The sequence below is a fragment of the Caretta caretta genome, chromosome 11 (genome assembly GCF_965140235.1).
Source record: "Caretta caretta isolate rCarCar2 chromosome 11, rCarCar1.hap1, whole genome shotgun sequence".
In the NCBI taxonomy this organism is placed as follows: Eukaryota; Metazoa; Chordata; order Testudines; family Cheloniidae; genus Caretta; species Caretta caretta.
Window position 1 is genome coordinate 8491633 of NC_134216.1, and position 16052 is coordinate 8507684.

General features: G+C 40.5%; 2 protein-coding genes across 3 annotated transcripts in view; both read left to right on the top strand.

The window, feature by feature from the left end:
- The window catches only part of EPB41L5 (erythrocyte membrane protein band 4.1 like 5), a 63886-nt gene extending 60257 nt beyond the window's left edge, over window positions 1-3629 (top strand). Inside the window, exon 18 of one of the 2 annotated variants that reach the window (XR_007359148.1) lies at window positions 369-455. Coding sequence is in view for 1 of the 2 variants with exons in the window: in XM_048869702.2 (XP_048725659.1) it covers window positions 369-552 (184 nt within the window). In the remaining variant the exon portion in view is untranslated. Of the gene's footprint in view, window positions 1-368 lie in introns of both variants that reach the window. The other variant, XM_048869702.2, reaches the window with a different exon arrangement.
- A 2349-nt stretch (window positions 3630-5978) lies between these two features.
- The window catches only part of LOC125644933 (band 4.1-like protein 5), a 35809-nt gene continuing 25735 nt past the window's right edge, over window positions 5979-16052 (top strand). The window contains exons 1-3 of the mRNA XM_075117732.1: window positions 5979-9960; window positions 10177-10349; window positions 12122-12216. Of these exons, the coding sequence (XP_074973833.1) occupies window positions 9851-9960; window positions 10177-10349; window positions 12122-12216 (378 nt within the window). The 5' untranslated portion in view covers window positions 5979-9850. The remainder of the gene's footprint in view (window positions 9961-10176; window positions 10350-12121; window positions 12217-16052) is intronic.

Genomic DNA, 16052 nt, shown 5'->3' on the forward strand with positions numbered 1-16052 from the left:
TGTAAAATGGGGATAACACTTAGCTTTGTAAAATGCTTTGGAATATATAGATGAAAAGCACATTGTAAGTTACAAGCATTACATACATGGGATGCCTTGACTTTCCATTTTGAAGCTTTTGCAGAAGTACATATACAATCTGGCAGCAGCAATTAAGAGGTTAATTTGACATTCCAGCTATTTTATTCTGTGTATATCCTTGCACACTTCCTTTATTAGGTGTTTGACATTTGGCAATTTAGTTCTTCCTTATTACTCTTTTTCACATCATTCTTCCCTCCCTTCCTCTCACCTCCTACTGTCTTCCACCCCTTCCCCTTCCGTTGCTAATTACTAACTGTGCCCCCTCCCAATCCCCAATGATCCAGGCCCTTTGATGCTGATGACTGCCGTCAACGTGGTGGAAGTGTATGGAACGCATGGGCCCCGCCCTCGACCCAGTCTGCGGATAGACACTACACTGATTTTGTCCATGAGCGCAATGTGAAGAATGCAGGAATTCATAGTGATGCCATTGGTTATGCTGTCCAAACTACCATGACCGATCTATGAGAAGTGGGCCTTTTTGGAGCTTGAGGCTGTTCTGTAACACAGTCTGGAACGTTACATTTTCTGAGTTGCCTCTAAGATAAGGACAATGGACCCAGAGCTGATTAGGAATACCCAGACCTTGTGCGAAGGCCCCTGCATATGGTGCTGTTGTATTGAATCTTTTAAAGAAAAATTAGCATATACACTACTGGTCTGTTACCCCAGGTATTCTTGTACTGAAAAGAGTATGTGTATCTTTTTAAATGTGTTAAGATTTTTCTTAACGATTAAAGGATTTTAGCTGGTGGTAACTCTGAGGACCCCTGCAGGAGTTTGCATCTATAACAAAACTGGGTATTGCACCTGTGGTATTAAGTGAGATTTCAGGAATTGAACTAAATCAGAGGACCATCATTGGTGTATAACTGCCCTTCCTTTTGCATCATAATAGTTTGTTTAAAAAAGCATGGGAGAAATGGGTGACTTTCAGTTCAACCACTCTAAGTCTGTTGGTAACAAGTTCTGTAGTTATTTTACTTGAAAATGTTTCTTGGAAATTAAATGAAATTATTTTATTTAAAAAAAACAAAACAAACCAGAGCCCCTGAAAAGGTACAGAGTAGAATTGCGGGGGATGGGGAAGGAGGCAGAGAGAATATATTTTTGAAGGATGTCTTGATTGCTTGTGTAGGAAAACCATGTTTCTTCCCTGGTTTTCACTGTAGGGAAGGTTTTAAGACTTTTGCTATTAGTGGAATAGCTCGGTCCATATCTATATGTACACTTAAGAACAACTCAGTTCTTAATGCACTGAACCAAAGGCACGATCCTATGCCTGTTGTCAGTGTCCTCCTAGCAACATTCCACCCCAGTTTGGATAAACACTATTACTGCTATTCCAGAAAACAGTTTGCAATGTGTGTTTTAGCTCCCTAGTATTTTTGTTATTGTTACTAAAATAACTGGTTTGAAGTAATAGTTTGGGAAATAGTCTAACTATGGGAAAATACCTTTTTAGTGTCTGAAATTGTCAGAGTGAGTTTACCTCATTAACAGAAACATTTTGAATAGTCTGAAGTAAGAGACACTCACGTGTGTGGGAGAGAGAGTGAGAGATCGATCTTAGGTTGGTTTACACATAGACTTATGTCGGTATAACTGAGTCACTCAGAGGTGTGAAAAATCCACAGCCCTGAGCGATGCAGTTGTACCGCCTGAAATCCTGATGTAGACAGCAATGTGTCAACAGGAGGGCTTCTCTTGTCAACAGAGCTACGCCTCTTGGGGAAGTGGGATACCAATGCCGACGGGAGAAGCTCTCCCATTGGTGTAGGTTGTGTCTTCGCTACGCACTGCAGCGCTGTATGTGTAAACTTGCTCCACATTCATAGTCGTCAATACAATATACTATCACGTTAGATCACAGATTTTCTTTCCTATTTGGCCATTGTCTCTACCCACAGCTCTGCTACACCCCTCTCACCTGATTTAGGAATAGGATATATGGGCTCTGAAAGTCATGCCATACAAACATCTTTGGTCTAAAGGGAGTTTGCCAAGCTACAAGGTCTATAGATGCCTCTGTGTTTCCATCCTGCCAAAAGAGGACATTTTCCCCCTAAAAATTGCAATGGGCCTTCCATTGTTTGTGGTCTTGCAATTAGGAAATACACTTCTTCTTAAAAAAGTCACTCACTGACATCTGAACCAATAACCCAGTTCACTGGCTTATTGAGAATCTTGGGCCTGCTCTAACTTCATTGGTTTTATGGCCTGATGCTAGTCCAGTTTGGAGTCTCAGAAGTCACACTAGACCCTTCCAGATAATGATTTTAGCTTTAAGGGGGTGTCAATATTTCCAGAAATCTGCAGAGCGTATCCCAAACTCATCTGGGTTTACAGAAACCATATGTATTATTAAATGTCCCCCCCCGCCCCTTACCTGAAAACAATAATAGAATTATGTGTGACATGCAGCAGTGAGGACCTGATACTGCACCCTTTCCTCATGTATGTGGTCTCATTGACTCTATCTAGAGTCAGAGACCACTCAGGTTTTTAAAAACTGACAGACTGGTCCCAGGCTTCGAACAAGTCTTACCATCAAACCTATAGCTTAGCCTGGAAAAAGATACAATTTCTCTAAAACATATATCAAAATGCAAAGCTGTGACGCTGTTTCCTCTGTGCTTTTGTCCGGTCCCTGCCGCTGTGCTCCAGATGAGATGGTGCAGGCTGCTTGAAGACCACCCATTCTACCAAATGATTCATGGAGATGACTGTTGGTTCAAAGGTCAAGGCTACAATTCTTGAAGGGGATCTCTCTCAAGTTAGTTTAAGAACAGTAATGCTCTCTACCTCTTGTCCAAAACCAAATGGAAAAATGGGTACAAAGGTCTTTTAAAAATTCTCCACCATTCAGCTTTAAGAGTAGAAAGTGTCTGTGTTGCTGAACGTGTTTGATCGAGTCAGTTCTCTGAATAATTTTCAAATTGCTAATTGCAAATTTAATATTTTAAAAGCAAATTTTATCTTTCAAATGTTTAGCACGTGGAAGGTGCTAACAAAGTAGGTATAGTCAGGACATAATTGCAATTTCTCCATAGATATTTTGGCAGTAGTATAGAAGGGGAGATAAAATCAGATTACTGATGAAATTTAAGTTTCCATTTACCATTGTATTAAAAAAAGGATAGGATCGCTGTGTATAAATGATCCATAAGGTGAGCAGAGGTGACCAGAGTAGCTTCATTCTCCTTTTAGGTAGGTTTATTTGTGCGTTTGGTGGTGGTAGGTTCAGACAAAAGTTTTCTTACTAAAGCAAAAGTACTTTTCTGTGTTAGTTTCTGTATTTCAGAAGTACTAGAAAAACTTAAAAATGAAATCTGTTATACCAAGCAGGTACAGTACTCTACCTACCAGCTAAATATTCCATGAGTGACAGAGAGAGAAAGAACTCACCAGAGAGAACAGGAGTGTGTGTGTGTGTGTGTATGTAATGGCATGGCATGGCAAAACATCCGACTTTTTGAAAATATTTTTGGATCTTTGTCACAATGATAAATACTTATTTTATTAAAATGTTCATAATGGCTTTATACTTATTCCATATGTTATCCAAGAGCCTGTGTTTAGCTCCAAGGTAAACATGGAGGTGGTTGTGGTTACTGCAGATACTGACTGAAATCCAGATGGCAGAGAGCAGTCGGGCCTCCTGAGATCCCTTCCAACCTTGATATTCTATGATTCTGTGAATGAAGAAATTGGCTACATCTTCTAGTGGGCTGTGGTATAAGGCACGTTGGGTGGCTGTTGTGTTACCGCAGCGCTATCGATAAAGCTTGGTTGGCATATTCATTAGATAAACCTTGATGTGGAAGGACAGCTCAGCTCATTCAAATGTGAAAAGTCAACTCAGGCTAGTGGTTATACTGGAATGGACTAGCCTGGAAATGAATTATTTTTTTTTAGCACTGTATATGTTACATATTATTGCCAGCTGGGTTTGAATCTCACTTGCTTCCTAAGGATCTAATGCTTCTCTGTCACTGTATTTACACTGGTGTAATTCAGTGGCGTTACTCCTGATTTCCGTAAGGGTAAGCTACAGAAGACTGAGGACCCAAGCTAGATGACTGAGAACTGAAGACCGTTAATGGTTACCTTGGCCACGTTAGTTGGTGGTAACACGTTGCCTGATGTTTTTCGAAGGAGCTGAGTACCCGCTACAAGAATATCCAGAATTGTTACATTTAATGCTAAACCACAAGATAATTTGGAAGAGAGAATAAACCTCAGACATCAGTTTAAGCCAACCTCACTAAAGGGGGTAGGAGGAGAATCTCATGGGGGACAAATTATCAGACGTTTACAACCTACTGCAGAATTTCTTGCACCTTCTTCTGACTCATCTAGTGCTGTCCATTGTCAGACTGGAGAAATGGCTTAGACAGTCCCGCAGGTCTGATTCAGTCTGGCAAGTGCAATGTTTGTCATTAACTGCAGTGGGAGGTGCAAATGTTCAGCACTCTTAAAAACTGTGCCATTGGTGACTATCGGCATGGATGAATTTGAACTGGTGAGTTAAAAGTAAAAGGTTCTGTATCCTATTTCCAGTCCCCTGGCTCATATTTCCCTTCCAGGAAAATATCTTTTAGCCTGGAATGTATACAACACGATAGCCGACTCCTCCATTAGTCAGTACCAATCTATTCAGGTGGCTGAACGATTCTGGGATATGCATTTGTATTAAATCTTTATTAGCAACTGTCCTCCTCTACACTACCCCTGCCTTGTGGAAACACCCAGAAGTATTACCACATGGTTTAATGGTGACTGACCACACAACATTCATCTCTCCATTGCAACCCGCACCTGTTCCTTAGAAGCTTCTCTCCCCTCGTAACAGATGCCAGCCTGTAATACACAGTCAGTGTTGGAAATAATAATGAATTGCTCGTAACGTTAAAACAGCTTGGGAGTTGCCTTCAGAAAAGTCCAGATTTTGTCAGTCCCTCTACAAACACATGGGTGAAAACATTCTGACAGCCTACTTGTTAAATAACAGAGAGCTTGCAATCCACGTTTGAAACATGTTCCCAAGCTCTTTTTCTGCTTTCACTTTAGAAATCTAGAAATGCTAAGAACGGCCTTCCTTAGTTTTTCTAAACACCTTCCATTTCTTTGTAAAATCTTTAAAAAGGTCACAAACCTATTTCTTCCGCCTTCCTTTTGCAGGTCACCTTCTAATAACCAAAAATGAAAGAAGTAAAAAAGATACTCAACTTCTTAATGCATGATATACAAAAACTACATCAAACGAATATTGTTTAAGTTGCAAAGTCAAGCACACGAAGCTAAGAAATGTCAGAATTAAGGTGGTCTGTGCAACCTTAATTTGGCTCACTTGTGCATATGCATTATGACCCAGTTAGTAATTGCGCATTGATATAATAGTTTTTCCACAGCAGATCTTTCAGTGCATAGGCAGGACACACAAGAGGGCTGAATTAAGCCACTGCAAATCTGGCAATTCCTAACTTTCAAGTGCTTGACTGTGCAATCTAAATAATGTTCTTTTAACATTTTTGCATGTTATTTCCCATGATTTCTTAAAGGAAAAAGATTTAAAAAAAAACAAAACAACCCATTCTATTGTGTGCAACTGTAACAACCCACCCCTCTCACATCATCACGGTGTGAACCTTGAGTACCACAGCACAGACAGCTTCCTCTTGCACTACAGAGCTAACTACATCAACTGGCATCAAGATAAGGCTGTTTTCCCAGCGGGGGAATGAAGAGCTGGGTCTTGGGAGTTGTTAATGGGAAGGAGCCTATGAATGGATTGCTTGCGGTGGGGGTGCAGTTATTAGGGGAAGCCTTGTCTGGTGTACTCTCAACCCTCCCCCCCCCCCCTTTTTTTTTTTTTTTTAATTAAGGAAACTCCATCCTCATCTGGTGCCACTGGAGCGAGAAGAGAGAAATGGGCTGCTGGGCCCAGCACCCCAGCCTGGCCCTTGTGCCCCCAGCGTGGACATGGGTCACTGGGTTACGTGTTGGGTCCAGAGGAGGTAGGGAACCCAGTCCCATCTCTCTTTCTCCACTCCTGCTACAAGTGCTCTGTCAGTTCCCAGTCACTCCTGAGCAGCAGCAACCACTGCTTTGACATAAGCCTGGCCGCAGAATGTTTGAGTTTAGTTAATTGTTTTGGTAGGTCGCATTAATGCTAGTGTTTTGCAGTGTGCAACAGTGCTACCTACCTGGTCTGGCTTTAGGCTGGCTAGCTGTGGTCTCGGTTTATTCAGTCAGGTTGTATCTTCTGAGCATCCCAGGAAGGATTCACTGCCATGCTCAAGTCTCTTTCTGAGCATAGTTCTACTCCTAAAACTAAAAACTCCAAAATGAAAAGCAGTTCCTTTGCCCACTGTAGGCTACAGCTCCCATGGGCTTTTCCCCTTCAGCGCTAAAAGGAGGACCTTCCTTCAATCCCCCTGCTTCTGAGACTACTGCTGGAACCTGTCTCCCTCCTGCACCTCCTCTCATTTGAGCTCTCAGCCCTTTATAGGATCTGAACCCTTCTCAGTTGGGTCTGATAATTGAACCAGATTGGCTGGCCCTTTAAAGGGGATGGCCACCCTGTTGGTGTGGCTGTTGAGAAATCAAACATTCAGAATTAGGAAATTTCAAAAGCCAAGGTTCTCTCTGTAACTTTATTTTAGTTACATTACAAACTTTGTATATTTTGTGGCATACATTGCTATCAATATATTTAACAGGCAAAAAGAAATATGAAATGCTACAACCGATACTCCTGGGGGAATTCTATGCCAAAAATTTAAAATTCTGTGCACAATATTTTAAAATTCTGCATATTTTATATGTCAAAATAATCATGCCAATTTCAATTATTTTGATAATTTATTAAACTCCAATACAATGGATGGAGAATGGGAGTGGAGAGCATTGGAGGAAATCCCAAGATCCCCTTGTCTAATAGTAATAGTAGCTAGGTTTGACCCTTTATTTCTAGTTATTAGTCAACAAATATATGCCACTATATGCTCAGTGTTAATCCTGGGCAACTGAAGAGCAAATAAGGGCTGGGGAATCAAACTCACAGAAAGGTCAGTAATAAACAGTGCATGGAGCATGTTTTGAAAGGAAAATTTTTCAGTCCAAAAATTTAGACCAGTTCTAATCACTGAAGCACTGTAAGTATTTATAAGGCCATACTGTCATTTACAATAAGGCTCCTTTACACCACTCTGGCCATGTAAAGGGAGCCTTAAAACTTTTACACCTGTTCTATGATCTTGGGGGAATTCACTAAGAATGGGAACAATTCACTAGGCAGGCTGCTACATTATGCTCTGCCTGCAGGAACAGAGCCTGCCTTATGCCTGCCTCCAAATACCCTGAAGCCCCTGCCCCTCCACACTGGGCGTGCAGCAATAGCAAGACAGAGGGACAGTCTCTCTCATTTGCTTGCTTGCATGTCTGCTGAGCCTCGGTCCCCTGATTGTGATTGACATCTCCCCATGCATAGAATCACAGAATATCAGGTTTGGAAGGGACCTCAGGAGATCATCTAGTCCAACCCCCTTCTCAAAGCAGGACCAGTCCCCAATTTTTGTCCCAGATCCCTAAATGGCACCCTCAAGGATTGAACTCACAACCCTGGGTTTAGCAGATCAATGCTCAGACTGAAATTGTGTTGGGCCACAAAGCCAAACCACACAAATCAAGGTGGGTAACAGATGAAGTGTGCCAGTCAAGTGACAAGCGTAGGAAGCTGAAGGATAATAAAAAGGAGGATGAAAGATCTGAGTTCAATAGAGATAAAATAGAAAGCAAAGAGACCCAAAAACAACTGGATAAGCAAGCAGTGTAAATAAGCTGAAGAATATGTGAAGAGTAATTTGACGTGGGTTTTATTGCAAGATACGAGAACTAATACATCAGGTTTTTGATAACTTGCTATAATCCTTTCTGCCAAATGCTATGATAATGTATGGTGTTCCTGAAAAATTCATTACAGCAAGTCAGTGAGAGTAGACAAACTGATGGAATGGTTCAGGACAACTGTAGGAGTGAAACAAGGATGCACGCTATTACCAGATTTGTTCAGCTTGGTACTAGACCCAATAATGGCTGTAGCACTGAGAGGTGAAATGGGAGCAGTCACGTTATGGGGTAGGACAGTGCATAATCTGAAATTCACAGATGATATTGACCTCTCAGCATTGACCAAGGAGGATTTACAGAGAATAATGATGAGGTAGACCAGGAAAGTAGAAAATTTAGATTGAAGATCAGCGTGGAGAAGACAAAAAACATGGCATTTGGAAGAAAAGAGAAAGAGGTAAAGATCAAACTCTGAGACAAAGACTAGAACAAGTGGAAAAATGTGTGTACTTTGGAGGACTAGTATTGAAGGATGAAAATGGTGAAAATGACATAAGAGGAGTCAGACTAGCTGCTATTCCATTTGGAAAATTCAGCAAGTTCTGGAAGAATAAAGACATTTTGAGAAAAACAAAAATTAGTGTATATGAGACAACTGTCATGCCAATACGGCTATATGAGTTGGAATGCTGGAATATGAGGAAAGGCAATGAATGGAAGATTTTGGCTGGAGAAATGAACTGGCTCAGGGGATACTGAGAGTTTCAAGACTGCAGAAAATAAAAAATGAGATAGGAAATGGCTAGGGCAAGAAATAACACTTACCGAAGATTCAAGAAAGATTACTGCAATTGTTTGGATATGTGTCAAGAATGGACACAGAAATAATGTCATCCAGGGTGATACATACCAGAGTGCAAGGAACTAGAAATAGAGGAAGACCGAGGATGATTTGAATGTCATTGAAGAATGGCATAGAACAAAAAGGTTTAAAGATTAATGAAACTGGCACAAGATAGAAAGTGACGGACAGACTTCATTTGGCCCCATCATCGCTTTTGTGCTGATGGGTGGGAATTAAAGATGAAGACAATGACCAGATGTTACATCTGGCATCTGAGATGCCACCATTATTTCCAATTCAAAGCATAGGGCAATCTGTGGTATCTCAGATCCCAAGGTGTGGTATCTGTTGGAAAATATTTATTTTTATGGCAACCACTGTACTTCTGACTGGCCACATGAGTGCTGATTTGGTTTCCATGAGCAGATGTGGTGCTTCCACACACAGATTAGGAACACACAATTGTACATGCCCGTCTTTGAAAATCAGGCTCTAATCTCCATTCCCATCTGCAAAATGAGAATAAATAATATCTACCTTGCAGAGGTGCTGTGAGTCTATCAAAATGCCTTTAGATCCTTGGACACAGAGAGTAGTCTTACTGCCTTTGCCCTTGTCTTTCCCTTTCCTCATCCTCTCCCTGTGGTATTCTGGCCTTAATTTAGATTCTGAGCTCTTCTGGGGAGGGGAACCCATCTTTGTTCTGTAAAGTGCCATGTAAATAATAAAAAAATGGGGGAAAGCTTTTTTTTGCAAAGGGATACATTCTATCTTTGTTTTAAATTTGTATTAAAAAGTACTGAAGGATTTGACCAAAGCTAAATTTACATAGTTGCTTGTCCACCTTTACAACAATGGATAGATCTGCTTTACAAAGCTTGGATCCAGATCTTGATTCGGGTTCCAACTTCCCCTTAGCCGGGAAGGATTTGGATTAGCTGTTTGAGTATTTTAAGAAGTAAAGGTGTCACACAGCGCAGCCGTTCCCATTTGCTATGTTTGCATGCAAAGACTCCAGTGAGGTTGTTTGAAGACACTTTTTGCTTCCAGTCTGGTCATGCTGTGCTGATGATCACACTCCACAGAGAATTTTTCCTCTACTATGAACTGATTTTTCATACAGCGGAAGAAGTGGAGATATATGGACCTGTCCTGAGTTTTGAAGCTCGTTCTTCAAGGTATCTAGCTTGTAGATTTTTAAATTCCTTTGGAAACCAGTGTAAACTTGTTATCTGAAACAATTTTTAAAGAATGTGCATGGGTGCTTGAAAACAACAGGAAAAGGAAAGTGACCTGCTTTTTTACCTGAGGTTGCATTTTTTAAATCCTTGCCTTGTGTTGTCACTTTTCTGAAATGATTCTACCTATCTCTGTCCATCTTCCTACTTTTGCAGCATGCCTCTGATTGTTGATTTACTAGACAGCAAGGAGTTGCTGGAGACTTGCACTGATGAAGCAACAGGCCTGATTGTTGCTAGTTTGACAGCAGGAGTTCCAGAAGAGGCAGATCTTAGCTTTGTTCCTCCTGGCACAAAGGAGACAGCTGCTGAAAAAACAGATCCTGCTGGTAAGGAAATTTCCTGAATCATTGCCGTTATCATTCCATATAGAAACAGTGGTACATGATAATGGAATTATTGTGATGACTGAGTATTTTTCCTCCAAAATCCCAAAAGACTCTACAGATATGACAGACTACATGTATACGGCTCACTTTGCTCAGCACTGAAATACAGCCACCTCCTGAATATAATATAGGAGCTCTTTTAATAGCACACAGCAATACTGTACTGTAGTTCAGAAAAGAAAATTAAGTATCACTGACAATACTGGCAAAAGGTCTTGGTAGATAGAACATGCTATATAACTATATTGATGATTCCAGTAAAAATACGTTTCAGGATTCAGAAACAGCACAAATAGTAGTGTTATGTTTTCCATAGCCTGCATTTCCAACCATATTGTGTGCTGATTGCATCAAGGCTTATAATCCTGCTAGTACGTGATCCAAGCTGTCACTACTAGCATCGTGGTATTCCTACTGGTGTATCTATAGACTATCTATCTTTCTTAGATACTTAAATAGCTCCCGTTACCTTAGTGTCTCAGTACCTCACATTTTCAATGTATTTGTCCTCCCAAAACCTCTGTGAGGTAGAGAAGCGCTGTTATCCCTGTTTTACAGATAGGGAACTGAGGCACAAACAGATTAAATGACTTCTCCAAGGTTTCACAGGAAGTCTGTGGCTGAGCAGGGAGTTTGAACCTGGATCTGCTGAGTCTCAGGCTAGCACCCTAACTGCTGCCCATCTTTCTTCTCTAGCCTCACCCACTATTTACAAGACACAGTGTTGTGGAGACAGGGGTGCTCCAGCTCCCTTCCGCTGAAAAGGAAATTTTCCACATGACCACATCACACGCTCCTTTCCTGTTCTATTCCTGTTGCAGTTGTGGGCATCCATCATTACTGCCCCCTGGTGTGTTTCTTTTTACTTGTTGGGAGCAGCCTTCACACTCCACTCATTGATGTCTCATCCACTCTCTGTGGTGGTAATAGGGGAACCCACAGACCAGCTGCTAACAGACTTTTGCAAACAAAATAATTTTCCCCAAGTAGGGTTTGAATTCCCCATTGCAGAGCAGAAAGAATGCCAGGCTGAAGATATAGCACCACCACAGCTGCCTAAAATCTAGCTGACCTGCATGCTTCATCACTGCTCCTCCAGTAATCCAGCTTGCTGGAGCATGCATGATAGCACAATCAGCAAGCTGGGTAGTAGACTACCACTTTAAAGAGAGTAACTCTGATTTTTTTTTTAAAACTGTGTTGTTGTCTTTTGTCATGAATAACTCTGTGGCAGCATATAAACGTTACCATGACTGTTTAGGACAACAGAGCCAGGCAGGGCTTGACAGTTAGTGGTTTTGGCTGGGAGCAATTTATTTCTCAAATCAAGTATGTATGAGTGCGGAACCAAGAGAAAGTATAATGGTTCTTTACAGAATATGTGAGAGAACCCATAAATGATATAAATGCACTCTCTTCTGAGGAGCTACTTTCGTACTTGCAAATAATTCCTGAGACACAGATTCACTTACCTTCCCACACTTGTATTGAACTTTGTACAAGTACAAGACTCCCTCTCTTTTGGATTCAGCGCATACAGACCAATCCATGGAAGTTAAATTGCTCAAGTGTGAACAAGCAGCTTTATTTCATACTGGCCCAGATAGCTTGATCTTCTGATAATTCGTGGTCAGGAAGGGTAAATTTGAAATGCCAAATAACCCCATAGCTGCACTAACAGGGCCTTAGGTTGTCTCTGCCATCTTTTTCAGCATTTGAAGACACGTTGAAACTGAAACATCTGGAGACAGAACCCAGCCCGATGTCAGCGCCCCGTTCTAACATAAACGTCAATATTAATAAACAGGTACTCTGGTTGCATTCCTGAAAGTTACTGAGTGTGTTGTGATGATTTTGAGAGCCCTTTTGCTTTCTGGTTAGCATGTCCCACTTGCAGGCTGTTCGAAAATGTCTATAAATGATGTTAGAGAGACAAGCAAATCAAATGCATATACTTTGTTCTATAGAATCTTTTGCATGGTAAGTGAATAATTTCTGCTGGAAATTAGCTAAGGACCAGATTTAGAAAGGTTTTGTAAATGTCTAAATATGTAGGTAGGTGCCGAGTGGGATTTTCAAGAGTGCCTGGACGCCTAACTCCCATGTATGCAAATGGTGCACAATCTAGTGCACTACTCAATTTCATACAAGAACAGAGGAGGGGGAGAGGTTTTTTGTTTTTTGTTTTGTTTTTTACCTTTTAGTCTATTTTATTGTTTCCAATATATTTGTCAATCCAATACACAATAAAGCATGCATTATAACAAAAGTTACTTAAATTCCCTGGCAAAACTCTCATTGATTTTAGTAGGGTCAGGATTTTACCCCATGCACCTCATGTTCACCCTCTGCAAAAAATAATTATTATTATTACATGGGGATAATAACTGTTTCTTTGTTGGGAGACCACTTCTGTTAAATAACCTATATTTATCAGTCCTTTGGATATTTAGTGCAGGTTTCACCGTGCTTATTTTCCTTACAGGGGAGTTGTGCATCTTAATTCATTAATGTCAGTAGTTCCCTTCAAGCAAATACGAGAAAAGGTGCTATGGGGGGCAGGGCATGGGGCCCTGGTCTATAAAGTATTAGCCTAATAAAAAGTATTTGTAAACAAACATCACGTAGAATTAAGGGTGACATGTCTGGCATCTCATCCTTTTCCCATAACAGCCCTACGAGTCCGTTGTTATTTCCCAAGAATTTGGGTTAGTTTTCCCTCCAGATGCTGCTACAACGCAATCTGGTTAAAAGCAACTCAGTCCTCTCCCCCCATGTTACAAACCCAGGATACTTGTATTTTGAATAGGAAGAGAAGGCAAAACAACACAGACTGCATCACAGCATTAGCCCAGGAGGGCTAAAGGTTGGATATACCTCCCATTGAAGTCAAGGGGGTTTTCTCTTTCAGTTAAGGTGGATCAGGATCTATTAAAGGTTTGGAGAAGTGCATGTGTAGGTTGACTTGCGTGACTGCTGAGCCCATTCCTACATTTCCTCCTTATTTTGAGAAAAGGCCGTTGCTTCTGCATGCTCATAGCTACTGGGTATTGTGTTCATGTCTCCTTTAAGGGCTGACAACTGGGATGCCTTGTGTACCTTTCTGTTTGGTGACTGCATTACAAAGATTACCAAGTCTCTAAGAAGATTAGTGGGTAGCCTGTGGGTCTTGTTATGCCGAATGTAAACAAAAGCAAATGAACACAATTTATTTCAGACTCTCTTGACTTGTTCATCTCCCTGTTGGCTTTAAATAAAGAGGGAAACAATTGTGAAGATTAAATCAAGAGAGAATAGAATGAAATCCTCTGTTCATAGTGTTAAATTGTGGCTAAGGTAAACTAAACACACTGAGACTCCTATAATGAGCTAATCTAACAAACAGATGCCTGTACTGTACAGCCCTGATTATGCAGATATCACACAGGACACTGAATAACTTTCGATAATGGAAGTTCTGGATAATCAAAAGAATTTTCAGTTTACTAGATATTGGGCAACATGTTGCAGTTTAGATAATGGCGTTTTGCACAGTTGAGGCCTAGATAATTAAGGATGAATTATACTACGACTACTTAGTTTTGTAGGCAAAGACACCTATCAGTAAGGACCTGCGGATGACATTCTAAAACTGATTATTGTGAAAATGTAGGGTGTAAACTCTATTTGAATTAGTATTTTTCCTCTGGTAGAAAAGGAGAAGGTTGTTTGACTAAAGCTTTTCAAGCTATGCTGACTCTAAGGGTATGCCTACACTACCCACGTTACAGCGCAACCGTGGCAGCACTCCCCGTGGGGGAGAGCTCTCCCAGCGATAAAAACAAACAACCCCCTAACGAGCGGAGGTAGCTTTCTCGCCAGGAGCGCGGCTCCCAGTGATAAAGTGCTGTCTATAATGGCGCTTTTCAGAGCTAAAACTTTTGTCGCTCAGGGTGGTGTTTTTTCACTCCCCTGAACGAAAAAAGTTTTAGCGCGAAAAGTGGCAGTGTAGAGCCAGCCTAAGCAAGTGGTAATTTGAGAATGATTGTTAAAAATAAAAAGAGCTAGAGATTGTTTGAGGAGGTCAATTTTGAGCTGGATGGAAATTTCAAGGTCATTTAGAGGGTGTCAGTTTGTAGATCAAATGTTTCTCATGAAATGATCCCCAAAACAGTGACCAAAGAACAGTAGTTAAAACCAGTTTGGGAGTTGCCCCCTTTTTGATTTAAAATCTATTACAAAATGCATATGTAGAAATTATGGACCTGATCCTGCAAGCAGTCCCATTGTTATCTAGTCTGCTCATGTGAGACAGGCTTGTGGTACCTGTTCCCATCAGACTAGTTATAAACTGCCACACTATAAAGAGAAATAATTAAAGTAAAATTTTGAAGTTAACTGTATTTTTGATTATTTTATTATCCCAGCTATTTCTCTTTCTGTGTTTTTGCTTGTTAATTTCAGCATGCTATGTCTTTTTCTCTTTGTAATAATATATAAAATATCTCCAGTTTTGTTGTAGCATGCTGGAATGTACAAGGCAAGAGGTTGTAAGAAGCATAACAAATTGCACTGCCAGCAGAATGGGTCATTAGTTCTCTGATTGTGAAAGCAAAGCTGTGTCTTGCACCAGTGAGCAAAATAACTTTTCCAAATGCCAGTGGTTCATCAACTCTGTTAGATGAAAAACTTGAACGTTCTTCTGTAAAGATCAGAGCTTGTATCTCAGAATCATCTCTAGAGAATTCTAGATTTACATCCACTTTTGATTGGTTCTTTGGTAGGGAAATATCTACCAATCTATCCATCCCCTTAGAAAGGGCAGAATCTCTTGAATGAGAATTTGCAAATGTGGAATGAATGGCTTTATTCTTCCAAGTCGGTCGCTGGAGTTTTCTAGCTGCTCGCTGCCAAACTTTGTTTGAATGGAAGCATGTAACTTTGTCATTCCTAAGCTTTTGACTAGCACATTGGCCAAATCTCAGCAGCCTAACAAAGGAGACAATTGGTTCTTAAATACACTTTCATCAGCTTCTAGAATGAAATGAACAATGAAACCTAGCCCTAGTTCCTGATTAATGTTTTTACTCCTAAGGGTGTTTTTTTTTGGTTTTCTTAGTCTTGTGCTCTTTAAATTATCATGAAGAAAAGTGGAAAAGTGACTTGACAGTGTGGATGTACCAGACTCTGGGAGATTTTCAAAGGTACCAAAGACAAGTAAATGACAAACACTCATTCAGAGTCAATGGGATTTAGTTTCCTAATTCTCATTTGTGCCTTTGAAGATCTCTCCCTCTGTCATTACATTGCAGTGTTTGTATAGTTTTTAGATGTAATTTGATGTACTATAGATATGCTGTATAGATCAGATACCTACTAATGAACAGTCTAGGCTTATTCCACTAGGCAGGAACAGTGAGAACTGCCATGGACCTGGGATATCTAGAAACCTGCAGAGTTAGATATCTTTGCCAACTACCCAAATTAAATGTCATGTAATTTAGATATTGTGAGTTGGTGTCATGTGCCAAATATTTTATCCCCCCACCATTTCTGATTTCTCTACTCTTCCCTTTCCTGTAACACAAAATAAAACTGGCGCAGGGAGGTGTATGTTAATCTGAATAGAAATGTTTTCTTGGCATTAAAAGAAAAAAATAAGTT